This window comes from Penicillium waksmanii, assembly GCF_028829765.1.
Source record: "Penicillium waksmanii strain IBT 27052 chromosome Unknown utg000002l:1.0-3326099.0:1.0-3328782.0, whole genome shotgun sequence".
NCBI classification, from domain to species: Eukaryota; Fungi; Ascomycota; class Eurotiomycetes; order Eurotiales; family Aspergillaceae; genus Penicillium; species Penicillium waksmanii.
Window position 1 is genome coordinate 1,987,561 of NW_026643249.1, and position 19,644 is coordinate 2,007,204.

The window sequence follows — 19,644 nt, forward strand, 5'->3', positions numbered from 1 at the left end:
CCTTTCTCCCTTTCTTCATTCTTCACATCTCCAGCACCTTGACCAGATTCACTTGCAACTACTCCACTGGATATATCTGCCATGACTTCCTCTTCGCATGGTGTCGTGACATTACCGATTTGGTCCAAGACAACCACAGCTGGCCCTAATCCTCTGGACAAACACATCAATGATAAATTCATCACCGTCGTTGTTTACCCTCGACAAGTCGTCACAATCTTCCCCGAGCTTGAGAATGGCTTGGATCCGAACCATCGAGCCAGCCCCTGGATCGTGGAGAAACTTGGCTCGCAAAAGCAACAAGAAGACCAGGAGCAAAGCGAGGCCTCCGCTCCTCCTCAGAACGATGCAGCTTCGAAAGAAACAGAGGGCATAAAGGACGCAACTCAGGACGAAATGCAATCAAAGGCGCGGTTTTGGAGTGAAAACGCCGCTACTTACAATGCAGCAGCAACCCCCATCACATCCGCAAAGTCCAAAAACGTCGCCGTTACAAAGTCCACCAAATCCGAATGGGGCCTCGACAAGGGTTCTATCGCCGCGGTCGTCATCATTTCAATCTTGACCTTCGCCTGTCTCGCTTTTTTGGGATATTGGTACGTTGCAAGAGAGTGCAAAGCGCGCCGCTGTCGCCGACTCCGTGCAAATGACAACCCATTCGACCAATCGTCCCTCACACTAGGCGAAGAGACGAGCAAGGCGCTGGACGAGTTCCTCATGAAGAATGTCGAGCCAGAGCGCACTTCCATCATGTTCAGTCGCAGTCGATCGCCATCCATCACCTATGCCGTTGACGAAGCCGATCGTCGAAATACCAAGGCCTCTCGAAACAGTTACGAGGCGAGTCTCAACAGTATACTGAGAATGGACCACTTGGCTCGTGAATCAGCAGATGGAGCAAGACCCAGCTTTATAATCTCAGATATGACCGATTCCTCGGGCTCGAAAACCATCTCCAGTGGTTCGAAGAGTGATTCGAGCTGTTCAAAAACCATCTCGAAGAGTAGTAGCTCAAGTGGTTCGAAGAGTGGTTCAACTGATCCAAATGGTCGTGACTCGACACCACCAACAACAGTATCAACAGCAACACCACGTGGATCTCTAGAGCTCTCCCCGCGAGACTCGGTGGGATCAAGCATACTCCCTCCAACTACGAGATCCTCGCAACTGTGGGCAACAACATCAGCCGAGACGACCGAAATGAGTTCCCTTCTCAGCAATGACCAGAAGAGCCCGCGTTCCTCGCTTTTAAGTTCCTACAGCTCAAATATGTTACCCAGCTCAGTGAGCTCGCTGGTCCCCTCTTATTCTCGCTCCCGGCGTGCGTCCAATGCATCCCAGTCTTCGGGTCGATATTTCGTTCAGAACCCCGTCCACTCTCTGCCCCGCATGATCAATGATTCTGGCAACTCTCGTCGCAATCACCACAGGTCTTATAGTAGCCGGTCTATGACTATTTCGCCCATTGAAGAGTCTCCTGACTCTTTGGGTACCGCGCCACCCGCGTCGTTGTTCCGGTTTTCTGATGCTTCATGAAATTGGTGGTAGTTTATAGTGTTATAAAAATACTACCTGGGGTTGGTGTTTTGGTGTTTTTTGAATCGTGTATTTCCTTGGAGTCTTTTTGGGTCGGTGGAGACATGGGCCATACTTCACTTCGACGGTCCGCATTACTAAAGAACTGATGAATGTATTTGTTAAGTAGTTCCGTCTCTATGCAGTTGGGAACGGGATGTGTAGTATCTTCACATCGCAAAGTCCTAATTTGAACGGAAAGTTGGCCTTGCATGGTTCTTAACCGTTACCCTACCGACCTAATATTATCAAAGAATCGAAAGAATGATAACACCCGTAGCTAGCGACGCTTCAGCCCAACCTTGGAAGTCCTGATGAGATAGTAAACTTGCCATGCAAATACTAGTAGCTAGAGCGAGTCTAGAGGAACTTGAAACTTTGAGGAAGCCCCGGAGCCTGAGACCCTGGCCAGGGATGAGCAATGTACTAGTAGTGAAAAAAAAAGATTCCCGCAAAGAAAATGTATAGTCCTGGATCATGTCCGTCATGAAAATATACAAAAATTGGAACATCTCGCTAAAAAAATAAATAAACAGAAAGACAAAAGGCAGCCATTACAGAAAGCTGGAGATGGCAGGGGAGGGAAGAGAAGTTATCCCCCGATGCATCGAAGAGAAATAGTAGAAGAAGTTTGCAGTAAGCCTTTGCAGCCATTTACAACTTCTTAATTTCCCGCACACTACGTAAGCAGCGCTCCATGCGCTTCCCACGTTCTCTCTCTCGCACAAGGGTATCCTTTACAAAAGCGCGAATAGCGTCACGGCCGACCTTTTCGCGCCAAGTCGTCCACCCGGCTAATTCGCCCACGACAACATCCTTGTTCCATGAGATCTCCTTTGCAAGACGGCTTGAGTCGGCCTCGCCGTCGCGGATCTTCTTTTCCAGATCGCGGACGGACTTTTGTCGTGATTCTTCGAAGCCGGGTAAGTTGAGGTTGAATTTGCGCGGTAGGGAGGAGGATATTAGGGATGAGCGGGACCGGGAAATTGTGCGGTTTGTTGAGGTTAGGTTGGACATTATGGAAAGAGGGCGTGAGAGGGATTTTAGGATTGCGGCGGTTGTGTTGTCGATTGAGGTTAGTGCGGCGATGTATTGTAGTAGTGGGGAGGAGTCTGTGCTTGAGGTTGATAGGCAGCTGCCGTAGCGGGCGAAGGCAGTTATGTGAGATGTAGGGAGGGCGTTTGTTGGTTCGCGGAGGGTTGATAGGACGGTTGCGCAGAGTGAAACGGCGTCGGCGATGTCCGAGGCGCTATTTTGGAGGGCGTGGCCGCGGCGGATGAGGCTTTTCGTGTTGACGTGGGCGGCGCGGACTATGTCCTGGGCGTGTGTGACGAATGATTCGGTATCACGCATGCCTTCAAGGGTCACGGGTGAGAACTCATCGCTGATTGTCTCGGTGAGAACAGCTGCCTTGCTGCGAGACCGATCGGCCATCATTTCGGGCTGCAGCTCTGGGACGAGAAAGAATTCCCAGAGCATTTCGTGTGTGGCGAAGGTTGGATGGGCCAGGAGCGTTTTTAGAAATCGGTCAAGTTTGTCTTGGAGGTCATGGAGGATAGATCGTGAAGGCTTCGAGTGGACTTGGAAAGGGTTCCGGAAATCAGCCAAGGAGGGCACGTAAGACGCAGGATGTTCGACTGCAAGCCACTTGGCAAGGTTCTCGAAGTCGGCAAAGCTGCGACGACAGGTCGTCACAGTGTACGTTGTTGAGCCCGGTCGTGAAGAAGCTACTGTGTGTGAGGGTCCGTATGGTGCACCCGATTTCAAGATGAATCGAACTGTGGCATCCTCTACGAAGAATGACCGTACCACAGTGGTCACTCGACCGGAGGGGTCTCCGCAGGCCGATGGCGGATGAGACAGTAGGATCAAATCGTCTATACGGTTGCGAACCTCGTCGTCTTTTGCGAGTTCAACGGCCGTCAATCCACGTGCCTCCTTGACATGAACGTCGACCCTAGGGTCCATGAAGAGAATCCGGACCTGCTCAACTCGGCCATACTTGCTAGCCATCATCAATGGCGTGAACCTCTTATCGTTCGTGGCGTTCGGGTCACAGTCGCTCTCGGTGAGGATACGTGTTGTGATTTCGGGGTCTCCAACGATATGTAGGAGGGTATTTCCCTTTGCATCAATATGTGCATCGACTTGAAGAGGTTTTCCATTGCGTTGGGCTTTTTGAGCAGCCGTCAGTGCGGCTCGTACCATGGATTTGTACTCAGGGTGATCGTAGGACCGACAGAGGGCAAAAAGTGGCGTTTGGCCATGTTTGTCGCGTTGCTGCCAGGGGAGGATATTGCTGAGCCTATCGAGTAGAGACGGCGTGTTGAAGAGGTAGTGTGCAACAGTACGGCCGTGCACATCTGACTTCGTCAGGTACATAGAAACCACACTCTCGTCTGCTTTGCTGAATAGAAAGTCCAGCAGAATACCAACGACTTCGATGTGCGCGAGCTGGACGGCTGCATTTAACAGGGTCGTGCCGTCAGCATTCGTATCCTCAAGGACATCCTCTAGGGGATAAAATTCTTCTAAGCTCAAAAGATACTTCAGGGCTTCGGTCTGTCGGCTCTGCACTGCCATCATCGGAATCGAGTCCCCTGCTGGGTCTTGCGTTTTGGTTAACGTTTCAATAGAGCTATCACCCTCAATGTTGCTGGCCATGGACCCGATGGTGGTTGTTCTTGACAAGAATGATACTGCAGATGACTCTGAAAGGCTGCGAACATCCATTGAAACTCTTTTAGTCGGCCGAATGGAATCTCTTCGAGGCGAGGCTCCACCCCAGGTCTGGAAAGGAAACACATGCGACAAGGGCGGCGCTTCAGAGTCACGCTCCTCTGGGGCGAAGTCACCGTTTGTGATTACCGAGTTGCTGTACACAGAGGATGTCTCAAATGGTGACTCCTCTAGTTCATCCGAACTGTCCGTTTGGAAAAATACAGACTTTCGCTCAGGCTCAGGAGTGACATCTTCATCGATAGAGTCATGGTCTCCGTTGGGCTCCAATATGCCCTTCATATCCGAGAGTCTCCCGCACTTGGTAGCTTGCCATAGACGTCGATTGCGAACACTGGCTCGTCGAAGACCGGCGGAATCGGTCACGAGGTACATTAAGACGGCTTCAAATGTACTCAGGGCATAGCCCATCTCGCCGCTGTCTACATCGTCAATGTAGATGAAATGCTGCATATACAACAAGCGAGCTTGAAGGTGCCGGATCTGTGATCTAATTACCACGACCAACAGCAGTGAAACCAGTACATCCGCGTTGATCGTCAAGGGTGATTTCCCCTTCTCAGAGGCCGGGCCATCTACTCCATCATAGCTTCCGGGGTATGAGATCACCTTGACGGTTTGAAGCAGGATATTTAGCATATCGTGTGGACCTTGAGCCTCCCCAATCTTGCGAAACTCTTCAACGCCACGAGTGAGGCGACGAATCACTTCTCTTTTACCTTGGCGCCCGCCGTCCACGGATATTCCGACTTGAGTCACATCAATGCTTTCCATGTGTCGTATCCTAGAGTCCAGCTCCGAATCTTCGGATTGTCGGAAAGCGCAGAGACGGGGGAAGAGAAGCGGTTCGTGAACTTGCTCGGCGACATAGCGTTCGATGAGACTTTCAACAAGCGGACCGGTCAGATCGGTAGTCGCTCCGAGAAGTGATAATTGCTGCTTGTCGACCAGCCGGAATAGATCAATTGCAGCGGTGACTGCAGTCTCCAGGCTCCGGCGCATCAGGTCCTCGTCATCCTCAAAATATTCATCGGAGTTGAATGGCAATCGCCCCCGACGTGACGACCAACTGCGAATGGACGAGCTTTCATCTGCAAGAGACTCCGCGCGTGTAAACCGTCTGCCGCTCTCACTGCCTGATGCGGACGGTGAACGGGAAGGCGGAGGCGGCAGCGGCTTTCCAAGCTCTTTTCCAAATTCCTTAAACAATCTCTCCAGCCCCGGCTGCATTTGTCTTGCGATCATCGGGAAGTTGGCCAGCAGCTCCCCGAAAGATTTGATCTCCTGCTTCGGTGGAGAGACGGTGGACTCGCCATTGCTGCCCTTTTTATCCAATGGGATCGATTCAATCTTTCGGGGTATTGATCCAGGGACAACAGCGGAAATGATCTTGAATGGATCGAATGTTCCAATCAATGGGCGTGAGATGTAGTAGACAAGCCATGGCCGTGAGTCGGTAGAAGGGGCATAGTAGAGCGCGTCGGACAAAAGCTGAGCCTGAGTGAGGGATTTGAAGCCTAGAGGGGTAACATGGTCAACGCGACAGCTTTCCCGAGCAATTGCTGGACTCCGTACCTTTGTTGCTGTAGACAGAGCTTTCCTTGATTATGACGGTTCTTCCGTTGAAGGTGGTCAACTGCTTCGCTTTCCCTCGATTATCTCGCACATTGGACTCGTCCTTTCCATTCGTAGAGCCCGAGTTGATCGGAATCCGTAGCACATGGCTGCCCAGAAACTCCTCTGACGCGACGAGGTCGGAGTAGAGGATATTGGATTCGCGGTCCCGCGAACCGGTCAGGGACTCCGTGGTGGGAACAAGAAGGACCTGTACAGAAGAGAAAAAAAGAAGATCCACTGGTCAGCGAGTCCGATAGATCCGAGGGGGGGTTTAGAGAAGCTTGGCTTACATGGTTCTCCACGGGTATACACTGCCCGGGAACAGTGCTTCGAAAGAAGGCACGGAGGAAGGGATTTAGAGGGTGCATCCAAACGGTATTGGACGGCCCAGCAAAAGAAAACCAGCAATCATCAAGTCAAGTCGTTTCGGATTCTATGACAAACGCAAACGTGGGGATTGTGCGCGGTGAACGGGTTTCGCGGGGAAGAGCTTCCGGCGCATTCAACTGCAGGCAACAGTCCAGGTCCAGGATGGAGTAAAAGAGAAGGGAAGGGAAGAGAAGAGAAGGCAGTCTGAGATATTCGACTCTAAAGGGAGAGAGAAGTCGAAGTGGAAAGGAGGGCTAATGAAATGAAAAGAAGCGACAATCGTGAAGTGGTCTCGACAGTCACAGGGAGATTCCAAGGTGAACTTGAAGGTGATCGCTCCGCTGCGGGAGAGCTGCTGCGCTAACCGCGTTGGGCTGCTCAGGGCATCACTAAGTATGGCTAGTATCCAGCCCTGGAGTGATAGATGTTTATAGTATAAGTAGGTAGAATATTGTATTGCATATGCTGTGCTTGAATTTTACTATGGTACAAATGGTACAAATAATAGATGATGGATGATGGCCCTAGGCCCAAAAGTCCCAATATACTCCCCATCTCCTACAGCTTTCACATACACTCCAAGTTGTGCTTTCGCTTCTGCCTCTGCTTCTGCTTCCTCTTTCATAGAAGCTCATTCCACGCATACCACGAATCTCCAAACTAACCCAGTCTGCGGACCTTGCGACTGCGGGTACCACCAAACTTAACACGCGTAGAGTCGGTCACCCGGTTCACCAGTCCACGCACATTGCGACCTTCATTTCCGAGCAACACCTTGGTGAAAGCCTCCCGACCCTTACCGAATCCACGGAAAACAACCTCGAGCCGCTTAATCTCCAGCAAATAGCCACGTTCTTGGATCTGCGACAGAACGTGGGAAGACAACTGGTAGGCGGGATCAAACCCAGCACGACCGCCCTTGCGGAAGCCAATCTGACCGGTACCCATAGACAACAACGGGTTACCGTTCGGTCGCGTCAGAGTGAGGATTGTGTTGTGTTTATGGCAGTAGACGTGGAGGTGATGAGGAGGGGCGCGGTCGGCGTAAGGGTGTCGCATCATATCGGCTTCCAAGCTCTCGGCCAGTCTGCTGTAGTCGGATGTATAACGCGAGTTGGAGGAAGATTGGCCTCCCTGCATCATCTTGGTAATGGCAGACAGAGGAGAAGCCTTATCGGCGCTGCCGGGGGCTCGGTCGAGGATCTGATTCTCCAGGGATCGCGTACGCTCCAACCTCGAGCTACCATCTGCTTGCTGCGAGGAGGAGGATGTGATGGAACGGACACTGCTAAGACCAGCCGAGCGAGAGATATTTTGCCGGCATACCGAAGGGAGCGTCTTCGCCAGAGCGTTCATAGAGAAAGAACTCATGGCGTGGAGTACTGTGCCGATGTGTCGGCGGTGACGTTGGGGGCACGAGAAGGGGGGCTCCAGGAATATTGACCACTCTTAATTCAATGGCGAAGGAAATATGTCGGTATTCAATTGTTGAGCAGATCAGAGGATCAATTGATCTAGGGTGACGCGACCGGGGAGGAGAGGGGGTTGAATCGTAGGCCGACGGACCGAGAGGGCGGAAGGAGAACTGGAAGTTTTTCGAAGGTCTTGGCATCTCGACTTTTTCCCTTACTCAACCTACTTTCCCCGGTCCAACCTCCGTTTCTCCTCATTTGCCGTCCGGGCTGGGCTGGATTTTATACTTCATCCTTCTTTTCATTTACCTCTTCTAATCTCTCTCTTTCTTTCCTCTATCTTCCTCCTACCCTCAGAGCATGATTTCCGCTAAAATGTCCACTGCCGCGCGTGCGGCGACCTTGCGGTCCCAAGTCGCGGTCCTCAAGTCAGGATCTCGGGCAATGTCATACTCGGCTTTGCCTACGCAGACATTGAAGACTTCCATGCAAGGTCAAAGAACCCTTCAGCAGACCCGTTCTCCTGTATCCCAACTGGTCTCGCCATTCGCCGCCCTTCCCTTGACCAGATCTTTCCACGTCGCCACCCCTCTCTTCCAGCAACAGCAGCAGAAGCAGCAGAAGGACGAGAAGAAGCAAGGAGAAGAACCCAAGTCGGAGCAAGAGGGTGAGGAATCCAAGGATGAGAACAAGGAAAAGAAGGAGGATGCTCCTCCACCGCCACCTCACGGCGACAAGTCCCCCTGGCAAGTGTTCCGCGAAACTCTGCAGACCGAGTTCAAGGCATCCAAGGAGTGGGAGGAATCTACCAAGGCTCTGGCTTCTTCTGCCCATGAGTTCAGTGAGAACGAGAGGATCAAGCGTGCTCGTGCCGCCTACGAGGCTGCGTCCGGCGCCGCCGGTACCCGCACTTCCGCCGCCCTCAAGTCGACTGGTCAGGTCATTGGAAAGAGTGCTTCGTGGACTTGGAACACTACTGCCGTCAAGGGTCTTCGCAAGGGTGTCAGCGCCACTGGAGAGGGTCTGGAGAAGGCCACGAGACCTGTTCGTGAAACCGAGGCGTACAAGAGCGTCAAGGATGCCATTGATGATGGCAGCAGCTCCCGTTATGGTGGATGGACGGAGAAGGAGGAGCGCCGTATGCAGCGCCAACGTCGCGAGCAGCAGGAGCTGAAGTCCGGCAAGCGTAAGATGGAGCAGGCCGTTGAGGACCCCAAGTACGTTTCAATTCTGCATCTCCAAATCAAGCCCCTCCGAGGATCTTAGTCACTAATTTGTCTCTAGCGCCGGTACCCACGTTACTCTGCACAAGGACGCCGCCTGGAAGGAGTCATGGCGCGACTTCAAGGATTCCAACCCGATGATGCAGAAGCTGTTCACCTTCCGCGACGTTTACGAGGAATCCGAGAACCCCCTCATCAGCACAGCCCGCAGCATCACCGATAAGATTGGAGGCTTCTTTGCCGAGAACGAGACTGCTCAAGTCATCAAGCGATTCCGTGAGATTGATCCCAACTTCAAGATGGAGGAGTTCCAGCGCGAGCTGCGCGAATACATTCTTCCCGAGGTTCTGGACGCCTATGTCAAGGGTGATGTCGAGACTCTGAAGCTCTGGCTTTCCGATGCTCAATTCTCCGTCTACGCTGCCCTCGCCAAGCAATACACCACCGCTGGTCTGAAATCCGACGGCCGCATCCTGGATGTTCGTGGTGTTGATATCTCTCACGCCCGTATCCTGGATCCCGGTGAAATCCCCGTTTTCGTTGTCACCTGCCGTGCCCAGGAGATCCACGTCTACAAGAATGTCAAGACTGGCAAGCTCGCTGCCGGCATGGAGGACAAGGTCCAACTGGTCACCTACGCTATCGGCATGACCCGTATCCCCGAAGAGGTCAGCAACCCCGAGACTCGCGGCTGGAGACTGATCGAGCTGCAGAAGGCTGCTCGTGACTACATCTAAGGTGGCAGGCTGGTCTGCCTCTCAGTGTGCAATCCTCCCTCCTCTCGGCCTCTTAACCTCTTGAACCTCTTGCTCTACCCGTTTCCCTACTCTTTTTCCGTCCCCCCCAACTGTACAATATGACTGTTTGATATCTAGCCACGTGGATCTGGCATCTTTTTCACGGTTATGTACCCGACCTCCTGACTTCGCGCGGTCGATGTTCTTTCTTCATGTATTAATGTTCTTACTTTGTCTCTTTTCCCTTTTTTGTTCTTATGGCGCGAGTCCCTTTTCCAGTGTCGCCTTCCCCGGGCTAACTGGAAACGAAAAAACCCCTATCCATAGACTTGGACTACGCGTTTGGGTTGAGTTGGCCTGATGGCATTCGGTCCTAAGGTGTTTCGCGGCGTCTTATATGTTTCTTGCATTTTCACTCTCCCCTCGACACCGTCTGATCTGCATGTGGGCCGTCTATCTACGGTCATTTGAATTTTTAGTTGTGCTGTGATATGCTGCGCTGTGTGCTATGGCTTGTGGGTCTTCCTGATAATGGAGATTCGGAAGGCAATTGTTGGAGTTGCATTGAAGTCGTGTACATATTATTCAAGGAGAATGTATTTTGTGGTAACCATTTTAATTTGTTTGGCATATGACTTTTCCTGCCCGCTTTCCAAGGTTCATTAGGGGTAGGGATTGAGTGGGTGACCATCCCGCGTTGTCATTGCTAAGAAATCGTAGAGGGCATGACCAATACTGATGAATTGTATTCAGATTGCGAAAGGATAACAGAAATGAGCAGTTTAATAGATTGCTGGTGCATAAAGTAAAAGTAAACAAAAGAGTGAGCATGTGTATCGTGGGATGCTTGGTGATGGTATGGCTTTGCTTCTAAGAAGTGAATGTCTTGGCACGTAGACCCCTATGGTCTAGGGGAACAATTGGTTCCTCCAGGAAAACCCATATACGCGATAGGAGAAGCTAAATTAGGGCTGATCTTGTTGCCTTTTTCTCGGAATTTCTAGGTTGCCGGCGACCAACTCCTTTTCTTTTTTTCTCTTATTTTTCCTATGACAATTTCCCCATCATCCAGGTTGTGATAATAGCAGTTAGAGCTTTTTAAGAAACAGGAAGAGAGTTGAAGAATCAGTAACGAAATGTGTTCGTGTCTAAGAAACGCTGCTGCAAATCGAAATCGCCACAAAAGCATCATCATCGTGTCTTTTTCCAAGGTCATACATGTCATCCAAAAACGTCTATTGCTGATTATCGGCACCGCGACCAGCGCCGCCAGCGCCGCCACCACCACCCATCATGTTGCGAGCCCTGTACGTAATCGTTAGTTGAGGATCAGGGGGGAAGCCGAGGGTGACGGATCAACTTACATATCGGCAAGGTTAGGGTCGCTCATGATGCTGGACATATCAGGCATGCCACCACCCTGACCGAAGTTCTCGGCCATCTCGCGCAGACGGGGGTTGCTCATCAGGTTATTCAGCATGTCGGGGTTACCCATCAGGTTTTGGGCCATCTGGGAGAACATGGGGTTGCTCATCATAGAGCTCAGGTCGGGCATGCCACCACCACCACCGCCAGCACCGCCGCCGCCAAACATACCGGCCAGCGAAGCAAGATCGGGCATGCCACCGGCACCACCGCGGGAAGCGCCGGAGGCGGTGTCAAGCTCCTCAGAGGGGGGGCTCGCTAGCACGGCTAGCCTCCTCGATCTTGCGGTTGGAAGTCTCCAGACCGCGCTTCATCGCATCACTGCCACCGTTGCCCTCAGCGGCAATTCCACTCTCGTAAGCCTCCTTAGCGGCATGGTAGTCGCCCAGGTCGAAGCGGGCAAGACCCAGACGGCTCCAGGCCTTGGAGTACTTGGGGTCGACGGTGGTAGCCAGCAGGGCGTCCTCGGCGGCCTTCTCGTGGTTGCGGGAAGCGGAGTAGGCAGCGGCGCGGTTCGAGAGGTAGATGGGGTTGGCGGGGGCGATGTCCAGGGCCTGGGTGTACTTTTCAATGGCGGCGGGGTAGTCCTTCTTAGACATGAGGGAGTTGCCCTCGGACTTCAGCTTGTCGGATTCATCGGTGGGGGTACCGGCCTTGGTAGGCTTTTGCTCTTGGGATTGTTGGGCGGCACCGGCGTCAGGCTGGGGGGTGGACTTGTTGCGCAGCTTCTCGTAGACACTGTAGATATTGGCGAGGGATTGACCACCAACGGCCTCCTTTACGGCTGCCTCGTTGGAGGGATCCACCTTGAAGGTATCGGCAATGCAAGACTGGGCGATCTCAATCGATTCGGCATCGTCGGCGGTGAGGGTGCCATCCTTCAGGCTGGAGCCGAGGAAGTCGATGATAGCCAGCGCAAGGCGCTTGTTGCTCTCGGTGGGGGCCTACCAGTGGTGCATGGTCAGTAAAAGTCCCATTCCTCAGTGCAGGAGTGTTCGGACTCACCATAGTAAACAGATATTCCTTTTTTTGAGAGGTGTGTAAATATTTAATAATGGAGAGAAGAAGAGAAAGAAACGCTGGGGCTCTCCGAGAAAAAAAAGAAGCGAATGGATGCTTTTTGATGCGGGGAGCAAGCAGCCCCACGTGACACCGCTTATCGGCCCCGTTGGTCGCAGCTTCCCCAGTTTGAATGGCCGCGGTTTCTGTTTTTGTGTCTGTTTTTGTTTCTGGTTTGCGCCTTCCTCTTCTTTCCTTCTTTCCTTTTCCTTTCTAGTCAGATGACTCGGATGACTCATGCTTCTCCTCAAGTGACCTCCGCTGTTGCCGCTTTGAAGCTTTCTCCTTCGCCGCGCCATGTACTGGCCTAATGGAGTTCCCCGGGTCTACGCGGTCAACGGTCCAAACATTGTTGTCTCCGAGGATCGTGAACCCTCTGACCCTCCTCCAACTGGCCAACTAAACTCGATTGACGAGAATAATGATACCGAAGAAGTCGCGGCTCCAACCAACCAAAGCAAGGAACACAATGATGGAACAACCCCCCACACGGAGACCCCAAAGTGGGAGGATGAAGCAATCAATGGCCTTTGTGTTTCACGCTCAGGGCATATGTTTGCGACCATAACAGAATCGTCAATCTCCTTATGGCAAACGAGAGTATGTCTTGAGCAACCCCGCGCCGTGTTTCAGCGGCATTGGGATCTGAACTAACACGCACCCCGGCAGCCAACAGCAGTGGTAGCCGCCATAGCTCGCTCCTCGTTCTCTCTCAAGACCTATGGCCCGAATGTCGCCCTACTCATGCACCCCGATTCGACAATCCTCGTCGTTCAGACACACCATGGTTACCTCCTCACATATTCGGTAGCCTCAGACCCAGCAACTCGAGTCTACCAGCAGCAATTCGATCACAGTACAAACCCTCGCCGTCAGCAACTTACCCACTTTGCCGCCGTGGAAGACGCAAATGTCGTCGGAGATATCAGTATCAGGTTCCGTATGGCAATCAAGATTGAGTCCGGGATTGTCAAGGCGCTGGCGCTTGACCAAGAGCTGGTCGTGGCCACCCGGAAACCGTCGGCCGTACAATGTATTCGATGGACACCCGAGTCCAGCGGCTCCCAGACTACGTCGGAGGTGTTGAACCATATTCTGAACGTACCGAAGAAAGTCACAATCACTGATATGGTTTATGACCGGGCTATGAATCTCCTGATATGGCTCACAAGCAATGGTCAGGCATATACAGTACAACGGCTTCCTGGAACACAGCAAGATCCCGAGTCGCCCAAGAAGCTTTTCCACGGGCATTGCTTTCACGATCCCAAGGATGACGGCGAGAAAGCTTTGAAAGTAACGGTTAATGCTCGCTTCTCGTTATTAACCGTCTATTGCGCCAGTGGGGAGATCCTGGTCTACACTGCCAAAGATTACACAGGCAATGTACCGCTCTCCCAAAAGTTACATCTCCCTGCGTCGCCAGCTACCACAGGGGCGTTGACCTTTATGAACTATTCGCCGGACGGATACTGTCTCTTTGCCGGTTATGAAAATGGGTGGACGACATGGAGTGTCTTTGGAAAGCCCGGTGGTAACAGCTTCACAGTTGATTCTACCCTAGCAGCATCAAACTGTGAGGAATGGTTGACGGGAGTCTCGAATGGCTGCTGGATTGGCGGCGGGTCTGACATTATCTTGTCGGCACAGAATGATCGACGCCTGTGGATCTTGGAAACAGCTCGCAGTGCTTTGACAGGTTGCTTCTCAGCTGTCAATCTCGCCCAAGGCCTGCTGCAGACCGGGACCGAGTTCATACTCTACCGTGGACATGATCTTCCAGAATTAATGACGATATCAGGCAAGGATTCGCTATGGCACCATGGCCAATACCCCCCCGGCATACCTTCACTCGCAATGGCCGATCCGGTCCTGCGTCGTGTCCCAGGATGGACGGTATGTCGCAATCGCAGGCCGGAGGGGACTGGCACATTACAGTGTCAACAGTGGCAGGTGGAAAGTGTTTGAAGATTCGAAAGTGGAGAACTCATTTGCCATTCGAGGGGGGTATGTGCTGGTACGGGCACATTTTGATTGCCGCTGTTGAAAGCGATGGATCATATGAGGTATGTGACTTACTGGTTCCCAGGTCTTGCTCACATAAGCTTATGTGATGACTATAGATACGTCTCTACTCGCGCGAGGATGCTCTCAAAGAAAGCTCCGTTATATTCACAGAGTATCTTCCGGCGCCGGTGGTATTTATCGGCCCCTCTGGAGAGGATTCCATTTTAGTCTACACCTATGACAACATCCTCTACCACTATGTCATAAACTCCACGCAGCCCCAAATCACCCTTGTTCCGGTCGGACAGATTGCTTTCAATGGGATCGTGAGGGCTCCGACTCGAGTTCGTTCCATTAGCTGGGTTTTGCCTGAGGAGCAAATGCGTGAGTCCGGCTGCTCTTCAAACCAGACGATAAATACTGATGCAAAGGTAGACAATGGCGACCCTTCTCAAGACGTGAAAGTTGCATCCGTGCTTCTCCTTGTTGATGGCAACCTCGTTCTCTTACAGCCGACGGTGACGGATGGAGGCGACCTCAAGTATGACATGCGAGTCATCTCTAATGATGTAGAGTACTATATCCTTATGCGCGACCAACTCGCCTTCAACTTCTCGCCTTCGGTAGATGAGTCCCTACCGAACAGCCCGTCTGCCGATATGGCTCTCGCGCCATCTCATAGCAGTCTCTCGCTCAGGGACTCGCTGTGGTTGTTCCGAGGCAAGGATCTCCTTGCCTGGAATGACGTACATGATGTGCTACAGCAAGGAACAGTGCCGGCACCACTCAACATACCCCTCGACTTCTACCCTCTGTCGGTGTTGTTGAATAAGGGCATCGTGCTAGGAGTGGAGTCTGAAATAACGCAGCGGCGTGATGTCACATTTACCACGTTGAAATTCGCCATTCGAGTATGTTAACTGGCCTCTTGAATACCGGAGATCGTTGTATACTAACATTTTCGCAGACACATCTCTTCCTCCCATACTTCCTCCAGTACAGTCTTATAAATCTTGGAACACCTGCTACCCTTTCTCTCTGTCGACACTTCTCCCATCTATCCTACTTTGCCCACGGCCTCGAAATCCTGCTCCACCATGTCCTTGATGAAGAAGTGGACAACGGGGGCCGTGCAAACAAATCCGAGGACCCAACCGTACGCGAAGGACCACTTCTACCTACCGTCATCGCCTTCCTCCAAGCATCACTGCCAGCCCGCGAATATCTTGACATTGTAGTACAGTGCACGCGAAAGACGGAGCTTCGCTTCTGGCGCACACTTTTCACCTACCTACCTCCTCCAAAGGACCTCTTTGAGCAAGCCTTGCGACTAGACTCCCTCAAAACAGCCGTTGGCTATCTCCTTGTTCTCCAGGCATTTGAGGACGAAGACCACAATCACGACGGCCAAATTGAAGACTATGTTGTTCGCCTGATTGGCCTGGCTTCTCGCAAGGGAGACTGGGAACTTTGCACCGAGTTAGCCCGCTTCCTGATCGCACTTGATTCCTCGGGCGAGATGCTACAGCGAGCGATTTCCCGTGTTGGTCTGCGCCGATCTCCGACGAATGGGACGCACCCGGGTCTTGGTTCCAGGACTGGTTCGGCTGCTAGTGTTCGAGGTCTTGGGTTGAGTCTCCCTGTTCGTACGCCTTCGTGGTCATCTCTCTCGCCGACTTCATCTGTATCGCAGCATGCTGGTCGAGACGGTGATGTTTCGGATGAGTATCCCCAGTCCGTGGATAGTCGGGATGGCTCATAAACTTGAAGCATAATTTAATGGGATTGATGGTACCCTGGCAACTGTATATACTAGTACCTCTGATACATCCAATAATCGATATTTTCAAACCGAGATAAGACGCGCATACTAGTACTACTAGTACTGTTACAACCTCTAGGGCTTATAATTGGATTGGGCAACTTAGTAGCATGGGATGAACTCAATATCACCTGGGCATCCATCTCTATACCCCCGCGGAGCCACAACTTGAAGAGCCCTGGGCACAAAATACGGACAACCTTGGAAAATATTCAAGTTCTTTTCAATTCCGAGTCATCAATCATTCATCAGAGGTATATCGAAAACCTATCCAATCCAAACCCGACAATCATCTATCCATATAGTACTTAGTAGTAGTACTATAGTACACATTCCTTACACCATTCCCACCCATCTAATCCAACTGCATATTCCACAACCCATCACCAAGATAATGCCCCTCATCCATAACAACACCCTTACCCTTACTCTTCATCTCCTCGGTACCAACCTTAAGCGTACCAACAAGACAAACCTCCTCCTTGCCCTCGGCCTTAATAGCAACAATCTGGCCCGCCTCGAGAGCATTCTCTTTCTCGGGCAGACGGCCACCGGGCGAAGTCAGACCGGGCGCCATGAGCGCGGCGCCGGAGAGCACGAAGCGGATTGCGCCGCGGTCGATTTGGATTGTTGGCAGTGCGGATGGGAATTGGTGAATTAGTTTTAGGTGGGGGATTGGTGGGCCGTCGATTGGTTGGAAGAAGAGGGGAATTGAGTCTATTGTGTAGAGGGTTACTCTGTCTGGGCTGTTGTGGGTTGTTAGTGAAGTTGTTTAATGGATGGTTGTATTGGTGCTTGGGTTGGAAGTTGGAAGTTGGTCGGAATGCATTGAATGGGAAAGGACGGGATAGGACAGGATAGGGTATGAATGGATAGGATATGGCTGGGGAAGTGATTTGGTTTTGATTCCGAGTTCAACATACAGTTTCACAGCCTCGAGAGATCCCTTCTTAGGCATTATTTCTTCAATATATGGCTCGAACCCCGGGTACGCATCCAGCAGCCTCTGGCGGAGACCGCGCTGCACCGAGGACTTGACCTTTGACCGGTTGCTGGTGGGGATTCTAATGGATAATAGACATGATTAGCTCTCGAATTTCTGAAGACTTGTTTGTGTGGTATGTATCCTCATTTCGACTCCCGGGGTCTCGAGCTTGTGCTGCAGTGCAGTGCAGTGCAGTGCGGTGGTAGCTGTTGGCCCATCCATCTTTCCTAATTCTTTGGCCCGGGACCCCAGTGAAATATTTTCAGGGTCCATATAGCTTCGGGAAGCATCACTCACTCTTTCTTGAACATGGTGCTGGTTGGTGAGTGTTCCTTGGTGCGGCGAGGGCGAGCAGTCCAAGGTGGGATGCGCGGGGAGGTCACGTGATGATATCAGATTTGCGGCGGGCTGCATACAGTACGAGTAGTAGTAACTATGGCATGGCAATGGCATCGTTCATAGGTTTCGAGCTTGAATTGAAAGATGGTCACTGTCTAGTCATATTGGGTTACAAATATGAAAATCTGAGAACACATTCTACGTGCTATAGTATACAATTGACAGATAAATGAGACTTCTCAGGGTGTATCATTTCCAAAGCTTATAGAACTATCTATTCTGCATTTAGCTCTTGGCAGCGCCGGCCTTGATGAGCAGGATATCGCCGTCCTCGACAACGTAATCCTTGCCCTTGGTCATGATCTTACCAGCGGCTTTGACGGCAGCCTCGTCGCCAAGCTCGCGCAGCGTGCTGTAGTTGTAGGCAATGGCCTGGATAAAGGTCTTCTCGAAGTCGGTGTGAATGACACCGGCAGCGGCAGGGGCCTTGATGCCCTTGCGGATGGTCCATTGACGGACCTCATCCGTACCGGTGGTGAAGAAGCTGGACAGGTTCAGGGCGGTACGCATGGTGGTAATGGCCTTGGGCAGACCGGACTTGGTGCCTAGCTTCTTGCACTCCGCCTCGGCGGCGGCGTCATCCTGCATCAGGGTGAGACGCTCCTCGAAGCAGGCGGAGATGGGCAGAATGGGGCAACCGGGGGTGTGGGTCTTGCACCACTCGAACAGACCGGGGAGGTACTTGTTCTTCTGGCGGATGTAGTCCTTCTCGCTCAGGTTGACCAGGTACACGACGGGCTTGGCGGTGAGCAGGAACAGAGGGTTGATGGCCTCAACCTAGAACCATTATGTTAGCAAGGATGCGCTGGACAATGATTTGTGTGATTGGTTGAATCGAGATGAGACTCCAAATGGCTTTCAGTATAAACTTTCTTCTCAAGACGCCCCCTTCTTTAGGAGGGACGTTCGACGAGCTGGGTTTATTGTCGAGCTTATAGCTCTTATTCATCATGAAAAGGAGTGGTGGGTTGGGTGCAGTGAATAATGGGTAATGGAAAGATCAAACGTACCTCCTTGGGGGGACCAGTCACCCTGACGGATGTCCTTGCCATCCTTCAACCACTCGAGGACACGAGTAGTGGTGGCCTCCTCCTCCTTCAGCTTCTTCATCTCAAGAGACTGGCCACCACGGCGAGTCTGCTTGGAGAGAGCATCGAGAGCCTTCTCGACGAACTCGATATCCTTGACGCGCAGCTCCTCGCTGATGATGGTCAAGTCGCGGACGGGGTCGACATCGCCCTCGACGTGGATAATCTCGGCGTCATCGAAGCAACGAACCACTTGGTAGATGGCATCGACGGCACGAATGTGAGACAAGAAGTTGTTACCGAGACCGGCACCAGTGGAGGCACCGCGAGTCAGACCGGCGATATCGTAGACGGTCAAGTTGGCGGGCACAACCGACTTGGGCTTGTAGTGATCGACGAGCCAGTCGAAACGCTCATCGGGGACGACGACGCGAGCCTCCTCGGGATCAATGGTGGCATAAGGGAAGTTGGCCGGGTTACCCAGCGAGGACTTGGTGATGGATTGGAAAAGCGTGGACTTGCCAACGTTGGCGAGACCAACCTATATAGTAAAATCAAGCCATGGTAAGCTGTGGAAGAGAGAAAAGAAAAGAAAACTTTCCAACTTGGGGAGAAAGAAGGGAGGAAGAGAGGAAAGGGGGATGCATCGGCTTAAATAGTTTGTGTGGAATTAAAAAGTGGACTGTGCTGAGGAAAAAATCGCACAGAAAAAAGGAGTGGGGTCCTCACATACGATACCGCTCTTGAGAGAGTTGCCGGGGCGGCCCAGCAGGACCTTTTCTTGAGTTGCAGCCTTCTTGGGGGGCATTTTATTGGATTTCTTCTTCTTGCTGGAGTAGAAGCGACAGGAAGAAAAAGGTGGGATGAGGTGGGGGGAGATGCAAAGGCGGAAGCGGGCGCAGGGTTGATTCTGTTGGCTCCGAGTCTGGAGCGGGCGTGTGGTACTTAAAGTCAAGGCAGGTCCAGCTGCGGATCGATCGACGAGACGAAGGAGAAAACGGGAGGAATTGGAGAGCGACGTGATGACGGGGCCCACTGGGTGACAGCGAGCGAGGTCAATTGATGAAGGAGGGTATATATTTGGAGATAAAGAAAGAGAGAAAGAGAGAAACTTCAACTTCTTGAACGAGCTCAACGGAGCTTCCCTCGATGTCATCGGAGTTTTCTGCCGGATTAGCCTCACCGCTTTTGCTTACTCCTCTAGTCACGTGATATCCAAGCCCTGTACGTCATACTATCCGGAGTAC

At 52.1% G+C, this 19,644-nt stretch overlaps 8 protein-coding genes across 8 annotated transcripts; 3 read left to right on the top strand and 5 right to left on the bottom strand.

Moving 5' to 3' along the window:
* Positions 1-81: 81 nt before the first annotated feature.
* N7481_002432 (uncharacterized protein) lies at positions 82-1,536 on the top strand (the record flags this gene model as incomplete). The annotated part of the gene is made up of 1 exon (XM_057261651.1): positions 82-1,536. The coding sequence occupies one exon, from the start codon at positions 82-84 to the stop codon at positions 1,534-1,536; it is 1,455 nt and encodes a 484-aa protein (XP_057126583.1).
* A 693-nt stretch (positions 1,537-2,229) lies between these two features.
* Positions 2,230-6,299, bottom strand: N7481_002433 (putative VPS9 domain protein; the record flags this gene model as incomplete). Its single annotated transcript, XM_057261652.1, has 3 exons — positions 2,230-5,831; positions 5,890-6,139; positions 6,222-6,299. The coding sequence occupies 3 exons, from the start codon at positions 6,297-6,299 to the stop codon at positions 2,230-2,232; spliced, it is 3,930 nt and encodes a 1,309-aa protein (XP_057126584.1).
* Positions 6,300-6,960: 661 nt separating this feature from the next.
* Positions 6,961-7,671, bottom strand: N7481_002434 (mitochondrial 37S ribosomal protein uS11m; the record flags this gene model as incomplete). Its single annotated transcript, XM_057261653.1, has 1 exon — positions 6,961-7,671. The coding sequence occupies one exon, from the start codon at positions 7,669-7,671 to the stop codon at positions 6,961-6,963; it is 711 nt and encodes a 236-aa protein (XP_057126585.1).
* Positions 7,672-8,087: 416 nt separating this feature from the next.
* On the top strand, positions 8,088-9,672 carry tim44 (protein translocase subunit TIM44; the record flags this gene model as incomplete). Its single annotated transcript, XM_057261654.1, has 2 exons — positions 8,088-8,929; positions 8,997-9,672. 2 exons carry the CDS (start codon positions 8,088-8,090, stop codon positions 9,670-9,672), a joined length of 1,518 nt encoding a protein of 505 aa, XP_057126586.1.
* Positions 9,673-10,907: 1,235 nt separating this feature from the next.
* N7481_002436 (uncharacterized protein) lies at positions 10,908-12,105 on the bottom strand (the record flags this gene model as incomplete). Its single annotated transcript, XM_057261655.1, has 4 exons — positions 10,908-10,977; positions 11,037-11,355; positions 11,402-12,041; positions 12,103-12,105. 4 exons carry the CDS (start codon positions 12,103-12,105, stop codon positions 10,908-10,910), a joined length of 1,032 nt encoding a protein of 343 aa, XP_057126587.1.
* Positions 12,106-12,453: 348 nt separating this feature from the next.
* On the top strand, positions 12,454-15,925 carry N7481_002437 (RIC1 family protein; the record flags this gene model as incomplete). Its single annotated transcript, XM_057261656.1, is given in 5 exon segments — positions 12,454-12,756; positions 12,826-14,052; positions 14,070-14,222; positions 14,280-15,074; positions 15,131-15,925. The coding sequence occupies 5 exon segments, from the start codon at positions 12,454-12,456 to the stop codon at positions 15,923-15,925; spliced, it is 3,273 nt and encodes a 1,090-aa protein (XP_057126588.1).
* A 415-nt stretch (positions 15,926-16,340) lies between these two features.
* On the bottom strand, positions 16,341-17,281 carry N7481_002438 (translation machinery-associated protein 20; the record flags this gene model as incomplete). Its single annotated transcript, XM_057261657.1, has 3 exons — positions 16,341-16,731; positions 16,909-17,049; positions 17,268-17,281. The coding sequence occupies 3 exons, from the start codon at positions 17,279-17,281 to the stop codon at positions 16,341-16,343; spliced, it is 546 nt and encodes a 181-aa protein (XP_057126589.1).
* Positions 17,282-17,594: 313 nt separating this feature from the next.
* On the bottom strand, positions 17,595-19,205 carry N7481_002439 (YchF/Obg family ATPase; the record flags this gene model as incomplete). The annotated part of the gene is made up of 4 exons (XM_057261658.1): positions 17,595-18,146; positions 18,274-18,283; positions 18,376-18,938; positions 19,131-19,205. The coding sequence occupies 4 exons, from the start codon at positions 19,203-19,205 to the stop codon at positions 17,595-17,597; spliced, it is 1,200 nt and encodes a 399-aa protein (XP_057126590.1).
* Between the last annotated feature and the right edge of the window lie 439 nt (positions 19,206-19,644).